This window comes from Stigmatopora nigra, chromosome 12 (assembly GCF_051989575.1).
Source record: "Stigmatopora nigra isolate UIUO_SnigA chromosome 12, RoL_Snig_1.1, whole genome shotgun sequence".
Lineage (NCBI taxonomy): Eukaryota > Metazoa > Chordata > Actinopteri > Syngnathiformes > Syngnathidae > Stigmatopora > Stigmatopora nigra.
Window position 1 is genome coordinate 11,760,625 of NC_135519.1, and position 24,740 is coordinate 11,785,364.

Consider the following 24,740-nt stretch of genomic DNA (forward strand, 5'->3'; position numbering starts at 1 on the left):
ACCAGGCCTTTCAAAACCAGCCTTTACTTTCCTCTGGATCATCCAAATTTTCACATCATCCCAAAAAATACAAATACATACACATGTGTTGTTTAAAAATGGGATCTTATCCAGAAAATACAATTTTAAAAAAATGAAGGAGAGACTCACTCATGCCTTTTTTTGTCCTGCTAAAATCTCAACATTTTTTTGCTATAAATATTCGATTACAATATAAAGTATGCGCATTGGCTGTATTTAATCGCAGTATTTTCTGCAGGTTGTTTTGATTTTTCTTTATAACTTCATCCGAGCTGTAAAAATGAGAAAAATCCAAGTACTTTTCTTCATCATGTCACCTCTCAACCTACGCACACCTGCAGAAAATACTTTACGATGCAGTAAACACAGCCGCTGAGCAAAATATACATACATTCTGAACTCCATGTATCATTCTGTAAGAGGCAAAAAAATAAATAAATGATATGTAAGGCGATGGCGGTTCCTTATTTGCACATAGCACTAAATTGAAAGAAGTTAAGGAGTGGATGGGAGAAGAAAAAAGAGCTCTCGGCTGAGCAGGAAGTTCTGTACTTCAGTCCTTGACACGTGTTCCTCGTAAATAGTCAATTGTTGTGCTTTGCCGGAGGTGGTGGTGGTGTCCAGTCAAAGAATACATCTTGGCCATTAGAAGGCCTTTCATTGGACCCCTCCTCTTGTTGCCAAGCAGTACGCTGAAAAGACAAGAAAGGGAAAATGTGGGATTAGAATGGGTGTTGTCATATTTTGCTACTTATCAGAAAAGGCAATTTTGCAGTTTTTTTTATATCTTTGAGTTACGCCCATCATTTTTTTTGCTTGCTATGGTTTGAATACTCAACAAAAGTTTTTTAAGGGTGGAAAAGAACCATCAAAATATTAAAAATGCATCAAAGGTAGCAGTTTCTTTATTAATATATTGCATAATGTATTTTTTCATAGGTGCAATGGAACCAAAAAACTATGAATATCATAAATAGAAGCAAAACAAATCTTAGTAAGATTATATTTTAATGTTACTAAGATTTTTGCTTCTATACTTCTATAAAAAGAAAATAAGCTTAGGTCACATAATCTGATAAGGCAGCAAAATATGACAGAACATCGGTCCTATTTATTCTATTATGTTACTTATATTGATGGTTATAACTACGAGATGAATAGCCACATTTGAATACCAAAAGGAATTAATTTCATGTTCAAATTAGATGCTATTGGTCCTTGTATAATTAAGTTAAACAATAATTTGAGAGATTGGGATGTTCATTCGTTTTAAACTAACCATGAAAATCCTAAAATAAAAGCGTGAAATATTTCACTCTCTATAGTGAGTCAATGTTTGAACTATGAGTTTCACCTTTCAAATTTAATATGTACATCTAATTTAACATCACACAACACACTTGAAGCTGTATTTGACTCTGGAACATATTAAATTATAGTTTTAAAACACTAACAAGCTTGATCTTCTTGCCAAGTCATTTAATGAGAGGAAAGAAATATTTTCTGGAGGAAAAAATAAAGAAAAACAATCCTCACCTAGATTTTGCAGGTGTTTATCCATCTTCTTCAGCCATCATGCCAGAAAAAGATTTGGCAGAGTTTGAAATATATATTTATTCTTTTGTTGTGTCTTCTCCCTGCTGAGTTGACGCGCAGTCTTGCGAACCTCAAAAAAATCAACGCTTCTCTACCATACGGTTGGTTATCCATGGTCTTGGCTCGCTTCCTCTTCCGGAATATCCATTTTGAGACCAGCACGGGGTTTTTAGTGGGCCCAATAAAAGGCCATTTTTTTCAAAGCACTCGTGTTCCATTTCAGAGGAACCACAGTTTCCAACGGGCGTGTTTCTTTGAGTCCGATTTGGATTTGCGTTTAGGCGTGGACGTGAACACTTCGTTGGAGTAAGGCAAGGCGGGACATTGCCGACTGTCCTGGGGACAAAGTCTTTTCATCAGGGGCTGTAGTTTGTCCTCCTGTAGTTTGAAATCCAGCTCCACGCTGTAACAAAAGACCAAAAAAAGAGATTACAGCAGGGAGAGGAAATGAAAACGGGGAGATCTCGGTGTACAAGTCATATTTTTGGGAGGGTGATTCTGCACTTTACATCACTGTCACAACAATGGAAGCAATTTCATTGCAATCCCCTTTTCTGCAAATTCCACTAGACTGGCTATGCTACCAGCTAAATTGCAAATGAGGGATAATAGTGTAGATAATTGTTAATGTAATAATTTTTTTTGTATTTTTTTATTGTGCGCCCCCAAATAGATTGCACCCTGAGCAGTCGCCCACATTGCCCATAGCAGAAAGCGACCCTGACAACCAATGTTCCTTCTAATTTTTCGTTGGTCTGGGCAGAAAGACAACCAAGTACCAGTGTGAGTGACATCATCATTACTCACTAATATCACAACTGCTATAAGCAGTTGCATGTCAATGTTCCCTCTAATTTTTCATGTAAAACATGCTTTAAAACATGAAAAACATAAGAGTGGACAGAGCTACTGCCACTGGCTGCCGTGTAAACGGCGCTATCATAGGGAAAGGGCTTAAAAAAAAGTTTGGATTTTGTTTACTGCACGCCATATGATTGCTGCTGCGCAGAGAAGACCAGAGTAGTGCGCAATTGCGGAGCCGAGAGGGAACATTGCTGACAGCCCACCCGTGTGTCAATTGCAAAGTACATCAATTCCAACACTTGCAAACTTTCACATCTTATCATTTGTGCGCATGTCATCTAACGTTTTCTTGCTTGTCTTTTATGTTAATAAGTCGCAAATCCAGATGGAAACTGGGAGGGAAGCACATATCTCTTGTGACAAGCAATCCCTCCAAATTCCCTCCGTCGGCATTTTGCATTTATGAAGTCAAAAGGTCTCCCTCTGTCTAGAATCTATTCCCATAAAAATCCCTAAAAATCGCTGTCGAAGATACCTGTATTGCTTCACATCAAACTAATCCCCAGAATCGAACAACGTTTGTGTAGCGACGACGGCGTTGACGATAAAATCTGCCTGTGCAACTTAATTCCAAGCAAAATGCAAGCAGGCAAAAGGCCAAACAGGCCGTGATTAAGTACCCGAATCCCAGCGTGGAATAAATCCAACATTAGACCACCTTTTCTTTTGCCCTATTGCTATTGATTTGCTGTGTTCTTTTAATGTATTTATTCCAAGGCGATGCACTAAATTCCAAGACTGTCATCACAGAAGCCTGGAATAATGAATCCTGGGCAATTTGCCTGTGAACATGACAGCTTTTTTTCGCACTATCCCAACCGGGGAAGAAAAACTGCAGCTGTTTTGAGGTTTTAGAGGCCTCGTGCCTAACGATACAGAACCTAATGATAAAAGGGAAGGCTGGATTAAAGGGGCGCGGTCAAACGAGAGGCAACAAGGTCAACTTTCATTGGCGGGCGGTTAGTTACACACGGAGGGGCTTTAGCTCAGGCATTATAGGCTAAGCAGTGTGATGGGCAGCGCAATTAGCTCACTGACAGATACGTAACTATCGCATTGGCATAATCAATCCTGTAAAATGCCATGATGGGGAGATAAGTGTCTGTTAAGAACAGAACCCTAATAGAATGATTCTGGGGCACTTGGTAGTACTTTGAAAGACTTTGAAACCCCATTGGCATCAGCGTGAAAATGTTTATGATAATTTTGCAGGAGGTTGCATTCATCAATGATAAGATTACATGCTTAACTCAGCATCTTGGGTAGGAGATAGGGACTGGGAAGGTATTAGCATGTGACCTATGGGGGGAATTTATATTTTCAACAACTGGGAGTTGGAATAAGTGCATCATGGTACACTTGAAGAAATGGTATGAACAATAGAGAGCGGTTATTGGTTAAAAATAGTCAATGGATATGTGCAGCAGGGTCACAAGAGACAAGGGACCAGAATTTGGAGGTTTGCTTTGACCCAAATCACACTAGGCAATGTGGAAAATAGTTGGTACTTCTTTAAAAAAATGAGGCTTCAAGTGGTCAATCCAAATTGCAGTTTACTATCTAAAAAAAATGTAAATTTCATAGAAATCCAAAAAAATAGGTGTTAACAGACTTAAAGAAAATTATTGGGTTTTTACCTCACATTTTTAATAATGGATAGATTTTTTTTGTTTCAGAGAAAAGGCCTAGTGTTATTTATGATGTTTTCAATGAGAAAAGATGATATGAAATGCAAGTGTTGGTAACAGAACAAATTCAACATCACTAGAATTTGAGAATTCCTGTTCTAGACAACTTGGTGCAAAAATTGTGGATTCTACACTTTAATGAACACCAGACGTCCAAAGGAGGACTGGCAGTGATGTCTCAGTGCCATTGACAGCGAAAAATGTCCAATCCATTTGAAGTCAAAGGGCCCACATTGACTGACCCGATTGCCTTATCACTCTTTGCCGGTGCAAGTCTAAAACCATTACTCCACCATCACTCTCCCACACTTCTTTTCTTAATACACCATGTCTTTCGCTATCACGGTGCGAATAGCAAGCACACCGGGATGGAGCACTACCAAATAGCCCCAGCAATTATTAAGCAATTAATTACTTGGCTGATCACGGCACTTAGTGGAGATTGTGGACAAATGCCCGGGCTGACAAATAACGTTTAACTGGAGGTAGTTTTGGGAGCGCTGGTGTTTGAGTACACTGAAACAAGATCACCTTCACAGAGCAGCTGGAAAAACAGGAACTTTTCCAGATTAATCATTCATTTATCTTATACAGAGAATTTTCAATACTTCCCTTTTGGTCATTTCACACTTGAAAGTCCTTCACTTGACAAGATGAGTAGCATACGAGTATATAAATGATTAAATCATAAGAGTGGACACTATTTTCCTCTTATGATAAGTTGAAGTGTCCCAAAAAATGATATGTAAATGACTAGGAAAGAATACCGTTTGTCTTTGTCATGTAAATGGAAAAAGCCGACAGCATCTATTACATGCTTTGTGCTTGACAAACACAGCGGAAAAAGCCAAATCTCATTAATGAGAACAAAACAGGATGCACGTATCTTGACAATTGTTCATGAGAAGAGCTGGTGCTCCGTCACCCCAGCGTGGGACACCAGAGCTAATGAGCTCTTCGCTCTCATCACAGAACAGCGTGGCTGCTTTCCATTTAACTTGACTGTTTTTTCTAAACTTATTGTCTGCCCTCAATTGGATAGGCGACATTCTGTGCATTTGCTTGTTGTTGTTTTCAATTCAACGGCATGATCGCAGACGATACCTGGAATGATGTAATCAAGCATGTCGTGGCGGACGCAGCGGTGGGCTTCTCGCAAAGTGCAACTATGCGCTTACCGCCATGTTGTAAATGTGCTTAAAGAACAAGTAGGCCATGTGTATCTCTATTTGGAGCCTCCCCTTCGCTAACATCACGGCGTTCTGGCGCAACGTGTTAAGTGCGAGGTCCACACATTTTTCTGTTGATTGACTAACTAAATGAGAAGTTCAAATAGTCAATATAGCAAAAATAGGAAAGATTACAACAATGTTGACCTTCACAAAAGTGTCATTATTTTTTTGTGGGCCTTCCATGATAAGGTGATGTTATACAAAATAGTTTGAGAATTTCAAAATGATGGCAAATAGTGTCAAGAAAATAATTGAGGAAAAACAAATGTCCATTTTGATTTTAAAAAAAAAGCTATTGTAGGAAACCCTGAAATATTATTGATCTAGGTTATTTCACTCTACAGGCATTGAATCGATTGCAACTCGACCACTCTGGTTCCGCCAGAAGACATTTCCCTTTCCATCTGAGTGGATATCATCCATTTCAAGCAACAGGACTAGACTCCAAACCGAGTTATGATGCGTGAACTGAACAAGCCTGCAAAACATTTTGTAAGATAACCAAATCCACTTCCAATCGACCGAGTTCCCGGTAATCCCACAGTAATATTTGGTTTAGATCACTTGTAAGGCAGAACGATAAGAAATGTTGAATTATCCGAATGTCTCTTGTCTAAAGAAATAGCTTCCCAAAACTACCTAACTATTGCACGATAAGCATTCATCTGAATCAATATATATAACACCTCCAATTCCTAATTCCTGCTGAGCACACATTTGTTTTGGATACTCCTCGGCCATATTGACAAAGGCAGCAGACAAATAACAGGAGTGTCTCAATATCAGATGAGGAAAGTGAAAAATGTCTTGGAAATGACCTTTTCTTTCCTTCCTCTAGCCGGTTTAATGTAAAAATTACAGCACGCGGCAACTTCCCAGATTCATCATCCACATGTTGAGCCTTTCTCCCTTCTTTTGTTTTGCCGTACATGTGCTCCATTTGTTGCAGTGATTGATGATAGTCTGCGGCGGGAGGGTGTCAGCCAGGCGAGAACTGAGGTCTGGATAAGACCCAGCGACTCGGATTGAGCACCTTAGCTCAGCGGCTACCCGAATCCTGATTTTATCGGACGTACAACCCAGAAGTTGTAGCGCTCTGAAATTAAAAGGATACATCTCAGGGGATTCTAATCTGCGGTATGGCCACAAAAAAAAGCGCTTTCTGCCTCTTTGACTTTGGGCCAAAATTGATTTTTTTTCCACTCATGGCCACAACCTGCTATTTTAAATGTACGTCAATCACAAGGTGTTCTTATGTGGAAGTACTGCAAAATAACAATAGTGGAGTTTTAAAGAGTATATTTTTGACTTTGCCTCTGAAATAGAAGTCAGTCATGCAGGACATTGCCTTGAAACAGCAATGTAGCATCTAATCCATTCATTTTCAACCCATTATTTTGGAAAGAGTCATGGGAAGGTTGCAGTTGATGCTAGTAAAAGGATCCATCTAGGGCAAGGGTGTCAGACTCGGGTTGGTTTGCTGGGTGCTTTAACGTCAACTTGATTTCAGGTGGGTCGGACCATTTTAGATATTTTATTTAGATTTTTTTCTATTCTAAATGGATTAAAATAACTGGATTACATGCCCTGAATATTCAGTTTATTATAGATCTAAGACAATGCTAATTTTAGCTTTTTAAACATATTTTTAGATTTTACAAAATGATTTTTGAACTAAAAACACAGAAAAAATATAAAAAATGACCATTATTGATTTCAAAGTGGGGAAAATCAGGAAATGTAATATACATCTACACTCTTCATTTTAATTTGATCATAAAACAGAAAGTCGGCACTCATCATTTACTTTCCCGGGCCACACAAAATGACACAGCGGGCCAGATTTGGCCCCTGGGCCGCCACTTTGACACATGTGCTCTAGGGTTAGGTCACCATAGGAAAACAAAGCCCAAGGACCAATTGTATAGGATTGGTCACCACACAGGGTTCATAAAGATGGAGCCTTTCACCTTCACGCCTATGGCTAGGAATCGATGAATCCCGTGTACCGTAACACTATCAGTGTCATTCTGTCAGCTGGAAATTTTAAACACGGCAACACCAGCGTTTGCTGTCTGATATGATGCATTAAATTGCTCTCAACCTAACTAGGTGGAGGAAGTAAGTGTCGGCTCGTCAAACTTCACGCCTCTATTCTTCCTCGCTGACATTCCCTTCCAAACAAGGCATTTTCCAACGGAATTCCGCTGTAATCTAAGGTGTAACAATCCAGCAGAGATCTTATATTCTGTCCCTTTCAAACAGAATACAACACAAACCCGTACAGTCGGTCTGAACTAGCACTATGAGATAATTAGATGGATCTGGCCCTGGACAGAAATAATTGGGTGTTACCGTGGGTCTTCTTCTCCTTGTGTTATTGTGTCTTTGATATTACCTTGGAATGAGATGAATGGGCTATCCAATTTCAACCCTGCCAATGGATTTTGAACTGTCGTTTATTGTATTTTTAAAATAGGATTGGATGAAAATAGTCTTTACCTGATCAATAGAAAAGGAACTAAACAACTTTCGAGAGAGAGACGCGAGTTACAAATGGCAATTTGATAGATGAATGAAAAATAAAACTCACTTAGTGAAAAAGACGGCATTAGGAATATTTGTAAACAAACACGTACAAAAATGGGTGCTCGGACGTTTGGTCGCCGGTCAAATGGTGACAGAGAGTTTACTTTTGAAACCAAATTATAAAATTATAAATAAAAAAATATATTATATTCATGAGAGAGGGTTTAATATCTAAGAGAGAAAGAGAAATTAATATCTAAGTACTGTTTAATATCTAAGTACTGTTTAATATCTAAGTACTGTTTACTATCCAAGTACTTTCTAATATCCAAGTATTGTTTCATTCCTAAGTACTGTTTAATATCTAAGTACTGTTTAATTTTCTAAGTACTGTTGAAAACAGTAGATATTTAGATATTAAACTCTCTCTCTAGAATATAATTTTGAGCCTCTGTCACCATTTGACCGGCGACCAAAAGACTGGCGACCAAATGTCCGGTCACGACAAAAACAATGTCATTTTAATTCGGCCCATGCCATCCAAAGTGTATTGAATTCTCAATGATGAGGACATGTTAAATGTTCACCCTAAACTACATGTACTACGTTAACTGCACACAAAGTGCCAGCCATTGAAAACGATTGGGTTAAATTGACCCCCCATTTACGTTGTCACTTTAATGCTTTTGAGAATATATTACAGCATCATTTATAGCTAATTCATTTACAGCGTACTCCATTACATATAATGAACTCAAATGGCAGTCTGTAAGGTTCTAACATTGCTATACGACCTCTACTATGACTCCAATACTACCAACTAAAGCAAAATACAGCATCGTTTCAACCATTTGCGATTATTATACCAGAGTGTAAAAAAAAAAAGAGGATACTTCTATTAAGCTTTTAGAACATTTGGGCATTCAGGATATTTGAGGATGAAGAGCGACCCTTTTGTTTCAAATGGGCCCATCAGGATCAGTCAGCCTTGAAAGGTTTGTGCTGAAGAGCACTAAACTGTTTGGAGATTTCAAAGTGTCTCATCATGTTTTGGCAGAGATGGAGAAGTGGCAGCAGATGGGCCATCCTTGCCAGCCCCCTGTTCAATGACTCTTAAAAAAAAAGGCCAGCTAAAAAAAATAGGCGACTATTTAATGATACCCGCCGCATATGAAATGATGATCTCTCATTTTATTAGAATTTGGCTAACGCAGCGCAACTCCATTGTGTTTTTTTTTTTTTTTTTTTATTGCCAAGCGGCATCTTGCAGTTTTTAGAGGCATTCGGCGCCATTTGTTCGCTTGGTCAATTAAGTCGCTTCGGAGTTTGCATTCTTAGATTCTCCTCATTAGAAATCTTACCCAGTGCTCCAGTAAGGCATTTACAGTAAAAACAGGCACAGTTGAATGTGGATGTGAAAACACCCAAAAGGCTCATGTGGACTTTTTATTGATGTTTTATAAAGATTCTTAGAGAAGCAAATGAATGGAGCACCACAGAAGACATATTTGCACTTAACCGGTTGCCAGTGACGTTTTGGCAGAATTCAGAGAAACATTGGCCTAGTATACTTGCTGTTAGTTGTGTCAGTATTTGGTTAGTGGAGAAGATGTTGCCTAAAGCAACAAAAAAAGAGCTCCACATTGAAAAAATATCATTAAAACTACATTATTTTGCCTCAAAACCATCATATTTGGACACTTGGGGCAATTTAGTGTATTTCACTTTCTTTTGTGTGTTTTCTGAACGACTTAATTCGCTATTTTTTTATATTCTCGACCAAAATAATGGTTATTCTGTTATAATTTTACATTTTTAATGCCTTATTTCAAATGGGACTTTATTTAAAATACCTTTATTTTAAATACCTTTTCATCCATTGCTTTTTCATGATTATTTTTAGCTTCAAATAATGTGACTGACATTAAAGTACATTGCTATTATAGCCAATATGTAAATCCTTGTCATAGGTGATACATTAAAAGAATATAATAATAATACATTTACATTTCATGCTACTATTCTCAACATTGAAGTCAACCTGTGGAGTGTCACTAATTTGATTTTCTTCCCATATAACCAGAAGCAACTCTAATTCCATTTACAAAACTGCAACCCCAACAATAAAGCATAAAAAAAAGCAACAACATCCGTGTTAATCAAACCCACGATTCATTTTTTTAGAAGCTTACCCGCATAATAAACCCAGTGACTTTGTTATCCTCCTGAAAATGATATGAAATACTAAATATTCATGTCTGTAGTTGCGCTGTGATCTTTTTTTCTCTTTTGTGTTCCAAATAAACCCCAATCTAGGTCAGCGAGAAACGCATTCGTCGAGGGGGAGAGAAAGCGTGAGAGAGAGAGAAAGTAGCTCAGAATTGGTTCATGCAACCTTTTTTCCCTATTTAAACATTTCTAACAGGTATCTAGCAAATCATGCTGCACATAAGACCAAATAATAGAATTTTCTGCTTTTCTTTCTATCAAAAAACTGGCTTTGTATTGATTATCTTGCTATCACTTCACATAATTTTAGCTCAAAGCTTATTTTTCAATGATTTCTGATGTATAACAAGAGAAAAATAAAGTACTGACTCTTCTAGATGTATAAATATTACAATAATTGACAAAATATTTTTCCATTCTTATTTTTTTAACTAGTTTATTTAGATTTCATGGCCGAAAACAGGACACTTTAGTTAGTTACCAACATTTTGTTTCCATAATATTCAAATTATGTATTTGTGTCTTCAAAGCAACATTTGCTTCAAGCGTTTTCTGAACCGACAGCCGGCAAAAACAGAACTATAAATGCAGAATTAATGACGCGCTCCTGCAGTGTAGAAACTCACCTGTAAATGATGCATGCGCTGTTTCGACAGGTGTCACAGTTTGCTGTGTCTTGCCCTGTTCGGTAGGTGAGCCTTTACAACAGAGAAAAGACATATGGTTACAGGCTATCGGCTATTATTAAAGGGAAACGCTATTTTTTTTGCTAACATGAGAATCAATTTAGCATAGTACAAAATGTACGCACGGCATTTGGCTGATTGATCCATAGCCAAGTACTAGACAAGATTTGTTCAAGCCTTTTCTATATACTTTTTCTTATTTTTTATTCCCATTAGAGAAGGTTGTGATCCCGCAGGCTGCTCCGATTTATTCAGTCAACTGTGTAGACTTGCTGATTTCACATAATCAAATTACCTGTCCTGCTCCGTGACATTGTTTGATAATGTTTGGCCTTTCCATCCCGGTGGCAGATGGTGATCATAAATAACCGAGTGCAACGTGAACAGAGTGTAACGTAGACTCGGTGTATCCTTCCAAATCGGTGTTCCCAATTCCAAAATTTTCAGAATTGAAAATGCAAACGATTTATCTTCCATTTCCAACAGCATACTTAATGAAATGTGTGCATATGAGCATCCAAGCAAGCAAATAAGTCCTCAATTTCACATAATTAATCTGGAAATTATTCACTCAATATGTTTCTCTGTTCATCTATTAATGCAATTGATGTGTAGTGACTGGCAAAAAGTATGAAATGTTCTTTGATTAATTGGCAACACATGGAAAATTCACTTTTAGATACATTTTTTCCAGCTTTTTCCATGATATTTTCTAATAGAAAATACGAGCCATGAACCAATACAGGTTGAAAATCCCAATTATTTTTAACAGTGCTAAAAAGACAATATGGTTACCAGAATTCCACTTCATATAGACACATCCAATTAAATATTAAAATCCAACTATAACCAATTTTTAATGTAATATTTTTATTGCAACTCCCTCAAAAAACTGCCTTTTCATTCTCAATTATTAAGCAATTTATTAAAGGAAGAATCCTGTTGGATTATTTGATATATAGAAAGAATGCCTTTTCACAAATGATAGAATCAGCCTATTATTATGTTACATTTTAGCCTATATTCAACTCATTTTACGATAGTCACTGTGATAAATTCCAGACCACCCCGAGGGTCCGCTTAAGTCAGATGTAAAAAACCTAAAAAAACAATAAAATTCTCATGACAGTTACATAAGGCTTCCTAAAACATGAGTGCATGCTTCATGAACCGTCTTTCTTTTTTTGTCCCTTCGGAGTCGCCGCCCAATCGGGACACCAAAAGGGACGGGCGGCGTCTTCCCCCCCAACCCTCGTACGTGTAATTGCCTACTGTCACGGTAGCCCCTCGCCCCTGACAGATGATACGCGGCGGGGCCGAACCTTGACGAGAGGTGACCTAAACGGAGGAGTGCGTACGGGGCTGAGTGCAGCTGCTGATAGACGCTCAAGGTCAGGGGGTTCATCCATCCCCGGCCCACTCCAGAGGCCCTTCCACGTCACCCCGGCAACACTGGAAGCTGCCTCGTTATCTGCTGTGTCGTAATTGAAGGAGATTTGCGCAGATGATCAAACCTTGTGAACCTAAATGGATAATTAACGCATGCAAATATGACTTTTCTACTGTGGGGTGGCACGAGTCTGTCAGTAAAGCGGGCCCTGTGGCTTGTAGTGAGAAAGAGAAATAGAGGCTTCTCCTCTGAAAGTCATTCTCTAAGCTGACTGCTGGCGTAATTCCAGCGCTGTGTTGTTTTCCCACGTCAGCCGTCCTGGGAGATGCGATGCCCTCTCGTCTTTTTTCGCCGTCCACACACCCTGATGCTTACTACTACAATAACAATTCTACTGCTTGCTACTGTGTGTGTATTCCAGGGGAAGGAATGTGTGGATAGGATTGCAGGCTGGGTGTGAATGCGAGTTTTGGTTTTGATTACAATAATGATACCATTGGTGGTGAAGTTTGCATTGGCTCAATTTGTTTGAATGGGTTTTTTTGTGGGAAGTGTGGAAACTTGGCACTATGGGAATGCTTGGTTGCCATTATGTCCATCCAGTAGATCGCCATGGCAGACTGCATTATAATGAGATTTGATTCAGTCTGTTTAGAGAGGCTAGAGCATAAATCGGGAGTGGGTTTTCACTCACATTCCCGTATGTTTTTGACTATTTTATTGATTATTTGTTGTTGTTATTTATGCACTTCATGGTGAAGCTTTAAATCGCATTATTCTTGTATAATGACAGTAAAAGGATTCAATTCATCCCTCACAATAAGGACTAATCCCGGAAATGTATGTATACCAACATACATAACTGCTGAGTTTTGGATTTAATTGAATTGGATAACTTTATTCATCCCGTATTGGGGAAATTTCATTGTCATTGTCATTATTTGTTGTCATTATTTGTTGTCTCCTTGAAGAAAAAAAAGGCAGATTGTGGAATGTTACTCCCTGAAATATATTGAATACCCCTGATCTAAGAAGAAAAAAAGGATAGCTGGGAGATATTCATACTTTTTACCATCCTAATGTCCACATCGGCCTTCACTAACAGATGGTAGTGAATGAGTTAAAGGAAAAGTTGTCGAGGGAAAGTGGAAAGTGGCTCCCGGTCCTGCTCCTTCACCTCTTAGTAATAACTCTGAGACAGCAGAGCGGCTATGGCAGGCTCAAGTGTGTAGAGATGAAAGGCACAACTTTATGAGATTGCCCTAATTGGCCTTTTTAGAGCACGAGAACAGTCAGTGGAAAAACAGCTTGGGCACTCAATATATATTAAAAATACAATTTAACTCCAGTCGCTATAGGTTTTAAGGACAGTGATGATTCCAAGTATTTGCTGCAGCTGCCTTGGGCTATTATACCTCCTCCAGGATTTTACCAAGAACTATATGTAAGATGACAACTAAAAAATCGCACATTTCTTAATGAAAGCGGATGATGTCACAAAGAGGATAATTGCATTCACATTTGCTCTTATATCAAAATTAATGTCATCATTGGCAGAGGAGAGTGGATTTATATTCTTGGTGGACCTTGAAGCTTTTTTTTAAAAATGTTTTTGGCGCAAATGGCACTGGTTGCTTGTCAAGGCAAGGCAGTGCATTATGTACTTTTATATTCTACATTTGCTTGGTGTGAATGGTCGCTAATGGATGGGAGACATCATCCAATTACCTTCAAACATGCTTTTACCCGACACTGTTTCTACGCATGTGGCACCAGTTGTCTAGCTTGTCAGTTTAGTCAGTAAATTTCACACTTTTAACCCAAATTTGAGAGTCATTTTTATGCCTTTCAACCCAAGTTAGATTTTTTTCCAGGCTGCTAAAAGACCAAAATCAAGCAGACATGTTTTGGTAAAAAACAAAAAGTGGGATTGCAAATAAATCCAAATACACTTTAGTTATTCATGCATTGGATATAAATATTTATTTTTCATGTTTTTTATGCCTAGTCACCTGTTTTAAAATGTGTAAATATGTACATGTACTCTGATTTTCTTTGTTTTTACATTTAGCATAAACCCATATCTGATATGCAAATATTGAATAATATCTAGGGGATGATGAATTGTCTAATGAGGTGGCCCATTTGTAGATCCGTTACAGCTCCAAAGTGACTAATTTGTGGTCGTGCAGCGTAAAAAGAGACTTCAGTCAGCATTTATATTCTCGCAAAATTTGCTGTGTACCTTAAATTGAAAGACAGCAACTAGTATAAATGAGGTTCATGTGAAAAGTGCTTGCTTCCACTATTTATGGATGCAAATAGTGAATTTATTAGAGCTCTGATAATGCCAAATATAATGTTTATAAAGGTCAGTGTTTGACATTGCAACCATTTTGTGCCATCACTTTTGATAAAAACTGGCACAAAGAGTCTAAATAATGAGGACATGCGGTCAAGCTGGGATACTCACATTTGATTGGCTAAAATTGTATCAGAGTTAATAAAATGGCTGCTACATCTGTATTAATTTAATACATACAATACTTTCCACATGACAAATGGTGTTGTCTTTTAAGAAGTGATCCAGCACCATGGACAGCGATAGACCAATGATGCTTGGATGCGAGAATGAACAATTTCAGAGGTGATTCAGCACCATGGACAGCGATAGAGGAATGATGGGTTAAACGTGGCATTAAAGGTAGCAGAAAGTTAACAATTTTATAAGACTCACCCCTCCCGCTGCGCTTCACCTTTCTCCAACTCCTGAATGACTCCGAGCAGAACCTTGATGGTCTCCTGGCTGGAGTTGATGAGCGTCTCCATGGCCTGAAGCTGTGCTTTGATATCCTTGTCGTCGGATAAGGGAATTATCTGCTGGACGCCTTTCACGCCCGCAGTACCCGCAGTACCTGCAGCACCGCTATTCCCCTGGGGAAAGCCCTCACCCGTGCCTGGCCCCCGCTGCATTTTGGAGGACGCCGAGGCATGCCTGGTCCGTCCGGGCCCTTGCGACTGAGCCGAACATTTGGCACTATGCGGAAGCGTCTGTGACTGCTGATCACTGGACTGCGCTCCTTTCTTCCTCTTACAAGGCTTTGCGGGGCTTCCTAAAGACTCCACTTGGGTCAAAGAATTCCACGCCACCGGGCCCTTGGGGCGCTCTCGCGCAAACTCCGAGGCAGACAGCTGACGCTTGGAGGAAGCGGCGCCGGTTTCTGGTTCTTCTCGGGGTAATCCTTTGTTTTTTGTCCTCGTCCCGCATTCCTGATGCGCCGCTTCGCTTTTGCCGGGAGGGTTGCTAAGACGGGACTCTTGGGAGAAATCCGAGCAGGAGGGTCCGTCTACGCAGTTTGCGTCGCAAATCAAATCCTCGGTATCGCTGCTGTCGTCGGTGTGATGGAGCAAAGCTTTGGTTTGACCCACGATCTTCCCTTTACACTTTGACGACACCCCGATGGGTTGACCGTCCTCTCCAACTGCTTTAATGTCGCTCAAAAATCCATTGTTTTGTCCTTTGTAATCTTCCACCAAGGCCTCGTGTTTAAACGTATGTCCTTTTTTCCTCTCGAAGGGAAACGTTTTGTATCGTTTGGTCAAATCCGGAGACGTCTGCACACCCGTGCTTTTGGTAACGTTGGGGATGGATCGTCTGGCGGGCATGGTCATGTACTGTCGATGAGTCACTTTACAAGAAATGGATCGGCTGTGTTTTCCTCGGTATTCATTCTGAGCCTCGCAGATATCCCGAAAACGCACCTGTAGAGCTTTGTTTTTCTTCTTTATTTGCTGTCCATCAAGGTTGTGTACGAAGCTGTTGTCCGAATCGGAGTCATCGGAGTCTGATGCAACCATGCATTTGATGTCCTCTTTACTCACCATAATTCCTAAAAATAGAAGATGGAAAATGACAATGACTGTACTTTGGTTTGACAGCGGTATAAAATACTTTATTTGGTATATGGGTACATCAATAGTTCTTGAAAATAGTCTTTTAGGGCCAGGTTTTTGTGTGAAACTGATTTAACCAATGAGGTTTTTGCTCAAACAATCCGAGAAGACTTATAAGACACTTGATTGATTAAAAAAATGGCGGTCAATGACAAAACTAACTGATACGAGTGGACAGATTTAAAAGTACAATGAATGCAAATGCATGTGCGTTTCGTAGCAATTAGAAATAAATGTCAAAAATAATTAAAATGTCACTTTATATAACATTTGCCCACATGCTTGCATGTGAATAAAATAGACATTAAAATAATTCATCCCTTTGGGAGATTTATGTTAATTTTCTAATGAATATTTTGGAGACAAGATGGTTTAGTGGAAATCATTCAAAATGAGATGGTTTATTTTATTATGACTGAGAAAAAAATGTAAAATGTTACATAAGCTAATGAGTAGTGAGTGTATTGTCACGTATTCACTTATTTTGGAGATATTATTATCCTCAATTTTTCTGAAAACCTTGCCAAATTGCGATTATTTTGTCCCATTTTTGAGTAACGGGTGATAAAGATCTATCCAATGAAAAAGTAACACTTTACTAGCAACCTATTTTTAAAGAACGATGAAAAATAAAGACAAATGTATATTAAAATACTAAAAAAAGAAGGATTTTGGTGCTTTTTTCTTGGCTAAATTTTGTAGGGTCAAACATAGATTTCATTGGACTATAAAATAGATTTGCTATCCTTGGGCATGTAATGTTTTACAGGACAAACATTGCTAAAAGCAATTGTGAGATTATTATAATCTTTATTCATACAAATACAAACAAACCACAAATGCATAACTATAAATCATGATTGTTTTGCCCAACATTATACTCTATCTAACCTGCAGGGCTTAAAAAATGGGACAGGATTGCATTTCTAAACAAAAACCAATGGATTAAAAAACCAACTTTAACATTGGGTTGGTCTAAACAAATAAAAACATTAATCTAATATGATCTACACCACTCTACTTGCCTTACACTGTAAAAACTGACCATCAGTCATGAACCTAATTGATGCATTACTACTATCAGTAGATATCACGGCCTCCAATCTATGTCTTTTTTCCAAATGCCCTTTTTTTTAGCACCAGAACCAATTTAACCCAGAGCAAGTCTTTTTTTGCTCCTCCTCCTCCTCTGTTGTTTCTCTTACATACAGTATTAGTACTCACTAAACTGCGAGCGTGAAATCTCGCACTATCTGGCATTGATCTTGGCGGCGGTCTGAGCTCTCCGAGTGTTCTGATTGTTAATGTTCACGTGGTCCCGTCATGCTTTGCTGCAAGGCACTTTTATTACCATCCACCAAACCTGCATGGGATTCAAACCCCACCCCTCTTCCCCCCAGATGAATGCAGTACTGCTGCAATGATAAAAAACAACACCAACCCACATATTTCTGTTTAGTAGGTGTTTAGGGGTCTTCTTATGTGGCCTGTTTTCATATTATCATTTGTTCAAATGTAGTATATTTCCCTACCGAGTGTATTAAGGAACACTAACTAATGCTTTTCTGTGACACTTTGAGTTAATGTTATTGTTTTGGTATCTAGGAAGGGCATTTAAATTCTCTGTTGTACGTCATAGTAAGCGTAAGCAATGTGTATAATCCATTCTTTTATAGTCCTGCTATCTGTTCTATTATACATTGATGCGTTCTTAGCTAATGGAGGCCGCCAAATAGCGTTTTCCTATCACGCACTTGGGATAAAAATGACAACGGGAGGCAATGCATGGCTCGGCAAAATAATGTGGTTATCGTAGGGGGATAAAGCTCAGATGTCTGTGGAAGGATTGAGCTGGTTCTTTGGGTGTATACCTGGAGGGTTTGAAATCCCTAGGGTGACATTACTGTCATCATGCAGACATCCTGCCTCAGCTGCATTGAGGAACGAAATCGACCGCAATGCCAAATATAAACTCGCCACTCGTCTATCAGCAATCTGCCCGATCTGACCTTAAACTCCAAAAGGCTACGGAACACGTCCTGATCCTTTTTAATGCAATCAAAGTGAATCATTTAATGCACGACTGGACATTAAATGAGCAAAGCCTATGGATGGAATTTCGGAAAAATCAACAGATAGAATCGCAAGCTATGTTTGTATATGGATTTATTTTTTTTGTGCTTTAATTAAACATGAGGAATGTTTGCGCTAGTATGTGTCAATGTTAGCTGAGTATAATGGAGTACAATTACAAATTTGAGTTTTGTCTTTGTGGTTAAATTTAATGAACCTTAAAAAATGCTTTACTCCAATCGACATTTGGATTCCAACCAGGCGTTGCTTGTTTACGATCGTCATGCAAGCATAATTACGCTATGAATTATGAGTGAAATATGACGTAATATACATGCATCTTCACGGGAATTACCTTCTACGCCATGTGGTGAAAAGCAGTTGTCATTTGATAATAAGATCATACAGTAAAGTATATGTTTTTATCTTAATCTTAGCACATGTATTATGTACTGTTTTGAAATAAAATCTCTGAAAAGTGTCTCTAATGCCTTTCTAGATAATCAGATTATTTGGTAAACACTGACAGAACACAAACCGCTCCTAGAAAACATTTCCATGCTTTATATGTATTTTTTTTTAACTATAAGCTCTTGTTAAATCATTTTAATGTGGGTTGAAAGTTCAAAGTTGCCGACTGTCTGCTGTGACCTGACCTCAATTCAAAATGTGGACCATATGGATGTGTTTTTAGAGAAAACTGATTTAAACTTTGCCAATCTGTAATATGCCAGAACAATATGGTTTGCTATCTTGTCAGAGTTTACACAATATTGTTTCAAAAAGATAAGAAGGTGCTTGTTTTTTGGGGGGGCGAAAACTTGCGTATAAATGTGAAATTACATGATAAAAATCCAAATAATTAATGTGAAATTACTTAATAAAAATCCAAATAATTAATGTGAAATTACTTAGTAAAAATCCTAATTATTTTAAGTAAGAAAATTATAACATAATAAATATAAGCTTCCCAGCATACAATTAAAACTACTAAACATTTGCGATCAATTAATACCAAGAGACATATTCAATATTCTAAAAATAACATAGAATATAGAAAAACTAGACAAGTTTAACACATCACCCCAAAAATATAACAAAAACAATCTGAGTCAAATGATAGTTATCTATAATATGCGAGAACAATATACTTGTCAGAGTTTACACAATATTCTTTTGAAAAGATGTGAAGCTCCTTGTTTTTTTTCCAGGGCGCTTGATATTTGTTAAAAAGTGATGCCTGACGTGCTCTTTGATTTCCGGATACCTAGCTTGTCAGAATCCGTTTAGAGATAAAGAATATACAACATGTGCTTGATTCCACATGGGAATCCTCAAGTTCATTACCACCACCACACAAAAAAAAACCTGCCAATCTCAGACCACTTAAGAGGTAATCAAGTTGGCACAGTTTGACTCTGAACGCAACGAGTGTCTCATGTAGCCATAAAAATCATGTATTGGAGCCAAGTGGTAATCACGCAAAAGGAAATGGAGGAAAAAAAATGTCTTTCTAAAAACACTTAAGCAATGGCTAGACGGGAATACTATCCATGCCTTTTTTCTAGATCTTACTCCTCCTCCCAAAGCATACTACCTTCCTACTAATGACCCGAGGTCCTTCCCTGATTTGGCCTGAGTTATCCAAGGGATTATGAATAATGCATTGACTCTAAAATTGCAAAAGTAATCCTCTGAAATCTCCTTATGTCCGCTGGCAGACCGTGTTGTCTGTTCCAATTGCCCTGGCTTCTTCATGCAAAAAAAAAAAAACAACCTACCACAGTTAAAAGATACATAAATACATCTCTGGCTTGCGTAGTGATTGATTTCTCATGACAACTACATTGTATCAACTCACTTTTAAAGAAATACCAATAGAGCACGTGTCCATTTTCTACGCAAAACTTGCTGACTCACAATTTATTCCCGTTCCCATTCAGGAATAAAAAAGAGGCAGTTTAGCTCCTACATGTAAATTTACATCAGATAACCTCATCTCATTGACATGTAAGTATAATACCATTACAGCATCATATTCAAGCTGCGTCATCAGTGAAAACGCTAGGGTGCGCCGTACACGATTTCTAATATGTGCTAAACCCCCCAACGAGCCCCCCCCCCCCCCCCCCTCCACCCCGGCATCTCACTACCCACCCCAACGCAAGCATTGTGCGCTGCATGCGGTGTAGTCATTGTGCATGCAGAGGCTTTTCTTGCATACATTTCAGAGTGTGACATTGCACCACCGACATCTTCACAAGTGCACCGTAAAGGACAAACTCTCACACCCCATAAGGTTGTGAAAGTGTTGTGTAATATACAGTTAGATATGGGCTCGCTCATATACATGCACATACACACACTCACCCAACCTATAATACTTTGTCTGCAGTGTTGGTATAGATTAGAGGTGAGATCTTTAAAACCTAACCTGACCTGACTCGAAATTTTGTGTTTGGTTTGGGCTTGGGCCTGCAAATTAAGTTAATTTGGCGGGTTCGGGTCGTGTTTTTTAACCGTCAGGCCGTTTCTGGAATTTTTAGGCCGGATTTTAGCTCTATAAAGAATAGGTGATCTGCACAGTAAAATACAGTTAAATATATTATATATCACTCAGCAGATTTGGGATTTGAACCATGTTTAAGGGAAACATTGTGTATTAAGTAAGAATACTCAAATATATCTTAAATATTACTTTGAATGATTATACTTTTTTTCCAAGCTATAAAACAGTATTCTATGGTGATATTGCAATGCAATATTAAGAGTGACAACCAAAGATATTAAACCTATTAATAAATGTGTTCCAAATACAAATTATGGAGCAACAAGTTGCTTTCCACAATATTTCCCAACTTTTACTGGTGCTAAAGTGCAATTATTAGACAATAAGTGTCCCCTATTATACAATCCAAAGAATTATTTGACTTAATATTCATTGTTAAACTAAAAAGACTGATATTTTCTCAATATGTTATGACTGATTCTCTCGTATGAATAGCAACAGGTGGAAAAACATTTCTTTTCTACCTTTAGCCATCAAAAGAGCAATTAACTTTTCTGCCTGTCACTATGCCAGCCAGCCTTACTTTTGCCATGTACAAGTTACTCGACATCCCATTCCGATCTTCAACGCTTTCAATTGGATTGTACCGCCAAATCTGCTCATCTGTTCTTTCAATTGGATTGGTTTGAAAAATCACAGCAAGCCATGTGAGACTTTGTTATGTGTCATGAAGGGCAGAGATAACAAATCTTTTTTCTTTTTTTTTACACCCCTGGGACTTTGGGAAGGTGGTGTAAATTCTTGTCCTTTTTTCCTCATGCAGAGGACTCTGTGGCACTTTTGTATCGCTCCAAGCACCTAAACTTTGCACATCCACTCCAACTCGCTGTCAAATCGTGCCAAAGGCTGAACTAAGTGGGCTAACAGACTTTTAGTGTTTCCCTAACCAAAAACAAGTACACTACACTTCAATATTCCATGGAACCTTACATTTTTCCTACCAAAAAAAGCACTTCTGTGATCAAGCATCCATTTTTTAATGTAGCCTAAATCACAGAAGACCAGAATATCATTAAAAACATGTTTGTGTGATATGAGGAGCTTCATATAGCTCTAAAACAAAGGATTTTTACCATTTTTTGACGTCAAAGAGCTTTGAAGGAAGATTAGACTCCTACGTTAATGTATTGTTTTAGTCATTGACTGGCTTACTGCCATTTTCTTTCCATTTAAAGTCTATAATGTTTTACGTTTGCGTTGTATTACATATTGGCGATTGCCTTGACAGTGAAGGGATATTTTTATTGACGTTTATTACACCGTGTCATTTCCTCATTCAAATGAAGTGTTTTATCGTTTCTACTTGCTTCATTTTAAAGTGGTTAATGTCATCTTCTTATTGAATGACATTTAATCTTGCTAAAATGTTCAAACATTTCACCATACAGTAAATAAAGGTTTTACGATGATGACAAATCAGGACTCGGGAAACAAATTATAGGAAATATAACTGGTTTCAATGGCAAGTTTTCTTCTAAGAGTCAATTGGGAAGTACACGAGTCATTAAAAAAATATTGTTTTTGACCCTTGGGGAAGTTCATTATAAATCCCATATATTTCTGGAGTCTGTATTTGGCAAAAGAGAGCATTTTTTTTGCATCATCAACATCCTTTAGAAAATTAAGGTCAGCTAAGGTGAGTTTAGGAGAAACATTTGAGGATTACACCTCATTTTGTGGATGTCTTTTAACACGTAAAGTGTCTTTCACCTTAAACAATGCATCACTCTGATAAATGTGTTGAGTATTCAAGGGCTTGGGCAGACCAGCACACAACCTGATGATGGAGTGCGATGTGTATCTGGATTTATGTAACAAGTGAAAAAGAAACTGCTGAGCTAAGCAAGAGCCATTTGGCACCTAAAAGCTTCACCCTCAGTGATTCCCATCATTCCAAGCAAACTATGACGTACCGACACAAGAAGAAAAGGGCGAATAAAAAGTCTGGCTTTTGTACGTGATGCGGTATCCTTCAGCTTCCCGGATTACGCCTGATCGCTCATAATATTCCTGAAACCATCTTGCTTATGCCCTGCCTTGAGGACCGCATCACTCATATCGAATAAATATGTCACAGAGCTCATAAAAGCTGATGTCTTCCCCCCCACCACGAAGGACATGCATTCCTATAGTCAATTATTAGAAGCGACTAATCAACTCACATCCATATTTCTGTCCTCCTACAGGTACGGCATACTTGATGATTACAATGAATTGAAATTCTGCCTGTGCGTCAACTACGTGCATTTTAATGAGGAGTCATTAAAAAGGGGAAGGGCATTTGCAACCAAATGCCCCTCTTGAATTCATTTCAGGCATAAACGCAACCCCAGTAGACCATGTTTTAGGATCATTCCCACTCAGCTATAGCATCCACATAAGTTCTCCTAAGGCATTGAAATACGTGCAAGCGGCGTAGGATTTACAACTCTTACCTCCAGACACAGATCAGAGGTGCAAAGGACAAGCGAGCGCCTCTCTCCTGAGGTGCGAGTGTCCATCCGTGCGTTGGTTGGGCGCCACGCTTGTGTCCAGCCTGAGAGGAATCCGGTGCAGTGACAGCTGGAATAGTTGTGGCACATCCGGCAGAAATGTTAGGAGACAGTCTGTGATATCTCTTTGACTTTCTCCTTCAACATATCCAGAGCTGACATGACACTCTTTTGCGTCCACACTCACCGGGTACACACACTCACGGCGGAGATCTCCATCTCGCGGCGCAGCTGATGCTGATGATGCTGCTGCTGCTGCCACCGCCGCCGCTGCTGCAATCCCTGTGCATTCATGATTGAGCGCAAGTGTGTATGCGTGAGGTGGCGAGGCAGGGAGAGGGTGGGCCGGTGGGTGTGTGGATGTGGGGGAGGAAGAGGAGGAGGAGGAGTGGAGGGGGATGCCGGCGCCAGAGCTGCTGGGGAGAGTCCAGTCAGTCGGCGGTCGGTCCGCATCGCTGGTGAAGACCCCCTTAACTTGTCCTCCGCAGCCTGGTGTTTTGACACTGAGCTGTTATGTAATCCGGATGGGGCTTTAGAAGACGAGGGTGGGGGGTGCTGGAGGATGGGATGGGTTGGTGGAGGATTTGTGTTGGGGGAGCTGTAAAGAAAATGATCATGCATTTTTTGCTTTTAATTGGATGTCTCCCGTAGCCACCGCCAGACACCTACGCCCATCTATGTACATTATAGATGTCAAACTGGTGGCCCGGGGGCCAAATCTGGCTCGCAGAATGATTTTGCGTGGCCTGAGAAAGTAAATGATGAATGCTGACTTTCTGTTTTAGGATCAAATTAAAATGGAGTATAGATGTAGATTAAATTTCCTGATTTTCCACCTTTTAAATCAATAATTGTCATTTTTAATCCATTTTTTCTGTTTTTAGTTCAAAAATCATTTTGTAAAATCCAAAAATATATTGAAAAAAAGCTAAAACATTGTTTTAGATCTATAAAAAACTGAACATTTAGGGCTTTTAATCCAGGTCTTTTAATCCATTTATATAAAAAAATATATAAATATTATATCTAAAATGGTGTACATATAGATGTGACACATTGTTTACGAGTAGGATTGAAAAGAGGCTGAATCGGGTGGGGTGGAAAATGGCAGTGGTGGTGAGATGGGGGGTACAAAAGAGGAACGAATCCAGCGTAGCGACAGTCTTAATGAGACTCAGAGACGAGTGGGAGAATTAAATAATGCCAGAAAGTAATAGAGACTGTGAGTCAAGGCAAGAGAGAGAGAGAGAGAGAGAAATGTACTTGTGCTCTACTTGCTGGCTGCTATTGATTCTGCAGCCACCTGATGTTTATTAGGCCGCCACTAAATTCATTGCCTACCTCTGTGGTCTAATGGTGTGTGCAATCCTGTCAATAAACGCAAAAGATGAACTCATTAAGGAACCAAATGGCCATC

At 38.9% G+C, this 24,740-nt stretch overlaps 1 protein-coding gene across 1 annotated transcript; it reads right to left on the reverse strand.

Annotated features, from left to right (window-relative positions):
• Positions 1-7: 7 nt before the first annotated feature.
• Positions 8-23,910, reverse strand: insyn2ab (inhibitory synaptic factor 2Ab). Its single transcript, XM_077729709.1, has 6 exons — positions 23,511-23,910; positions 23,267-23,393; positions 14,973-16,125; positions 10,786-10,857; positions 1,558-2,020; positions 8-713 (listed from the first exon to the last, which is right to left on the reverse strand). Exons 3-5 carry the CDS (start codon positions 16,118-16,120, stop codon positions 1,837-1,839), a joined length of 1,404 nt encoding a protein of 467 aa, XP_077585835.1. The 5' UTR covers positions 16,121-16,125; positions 23,267-23,393; positions 23,511-23,910; the 3' UTR covers positions 8-713; positions 1,558-1,836.
• Positions 23,911-24,740: the final 830 nt, after the last annotated feature.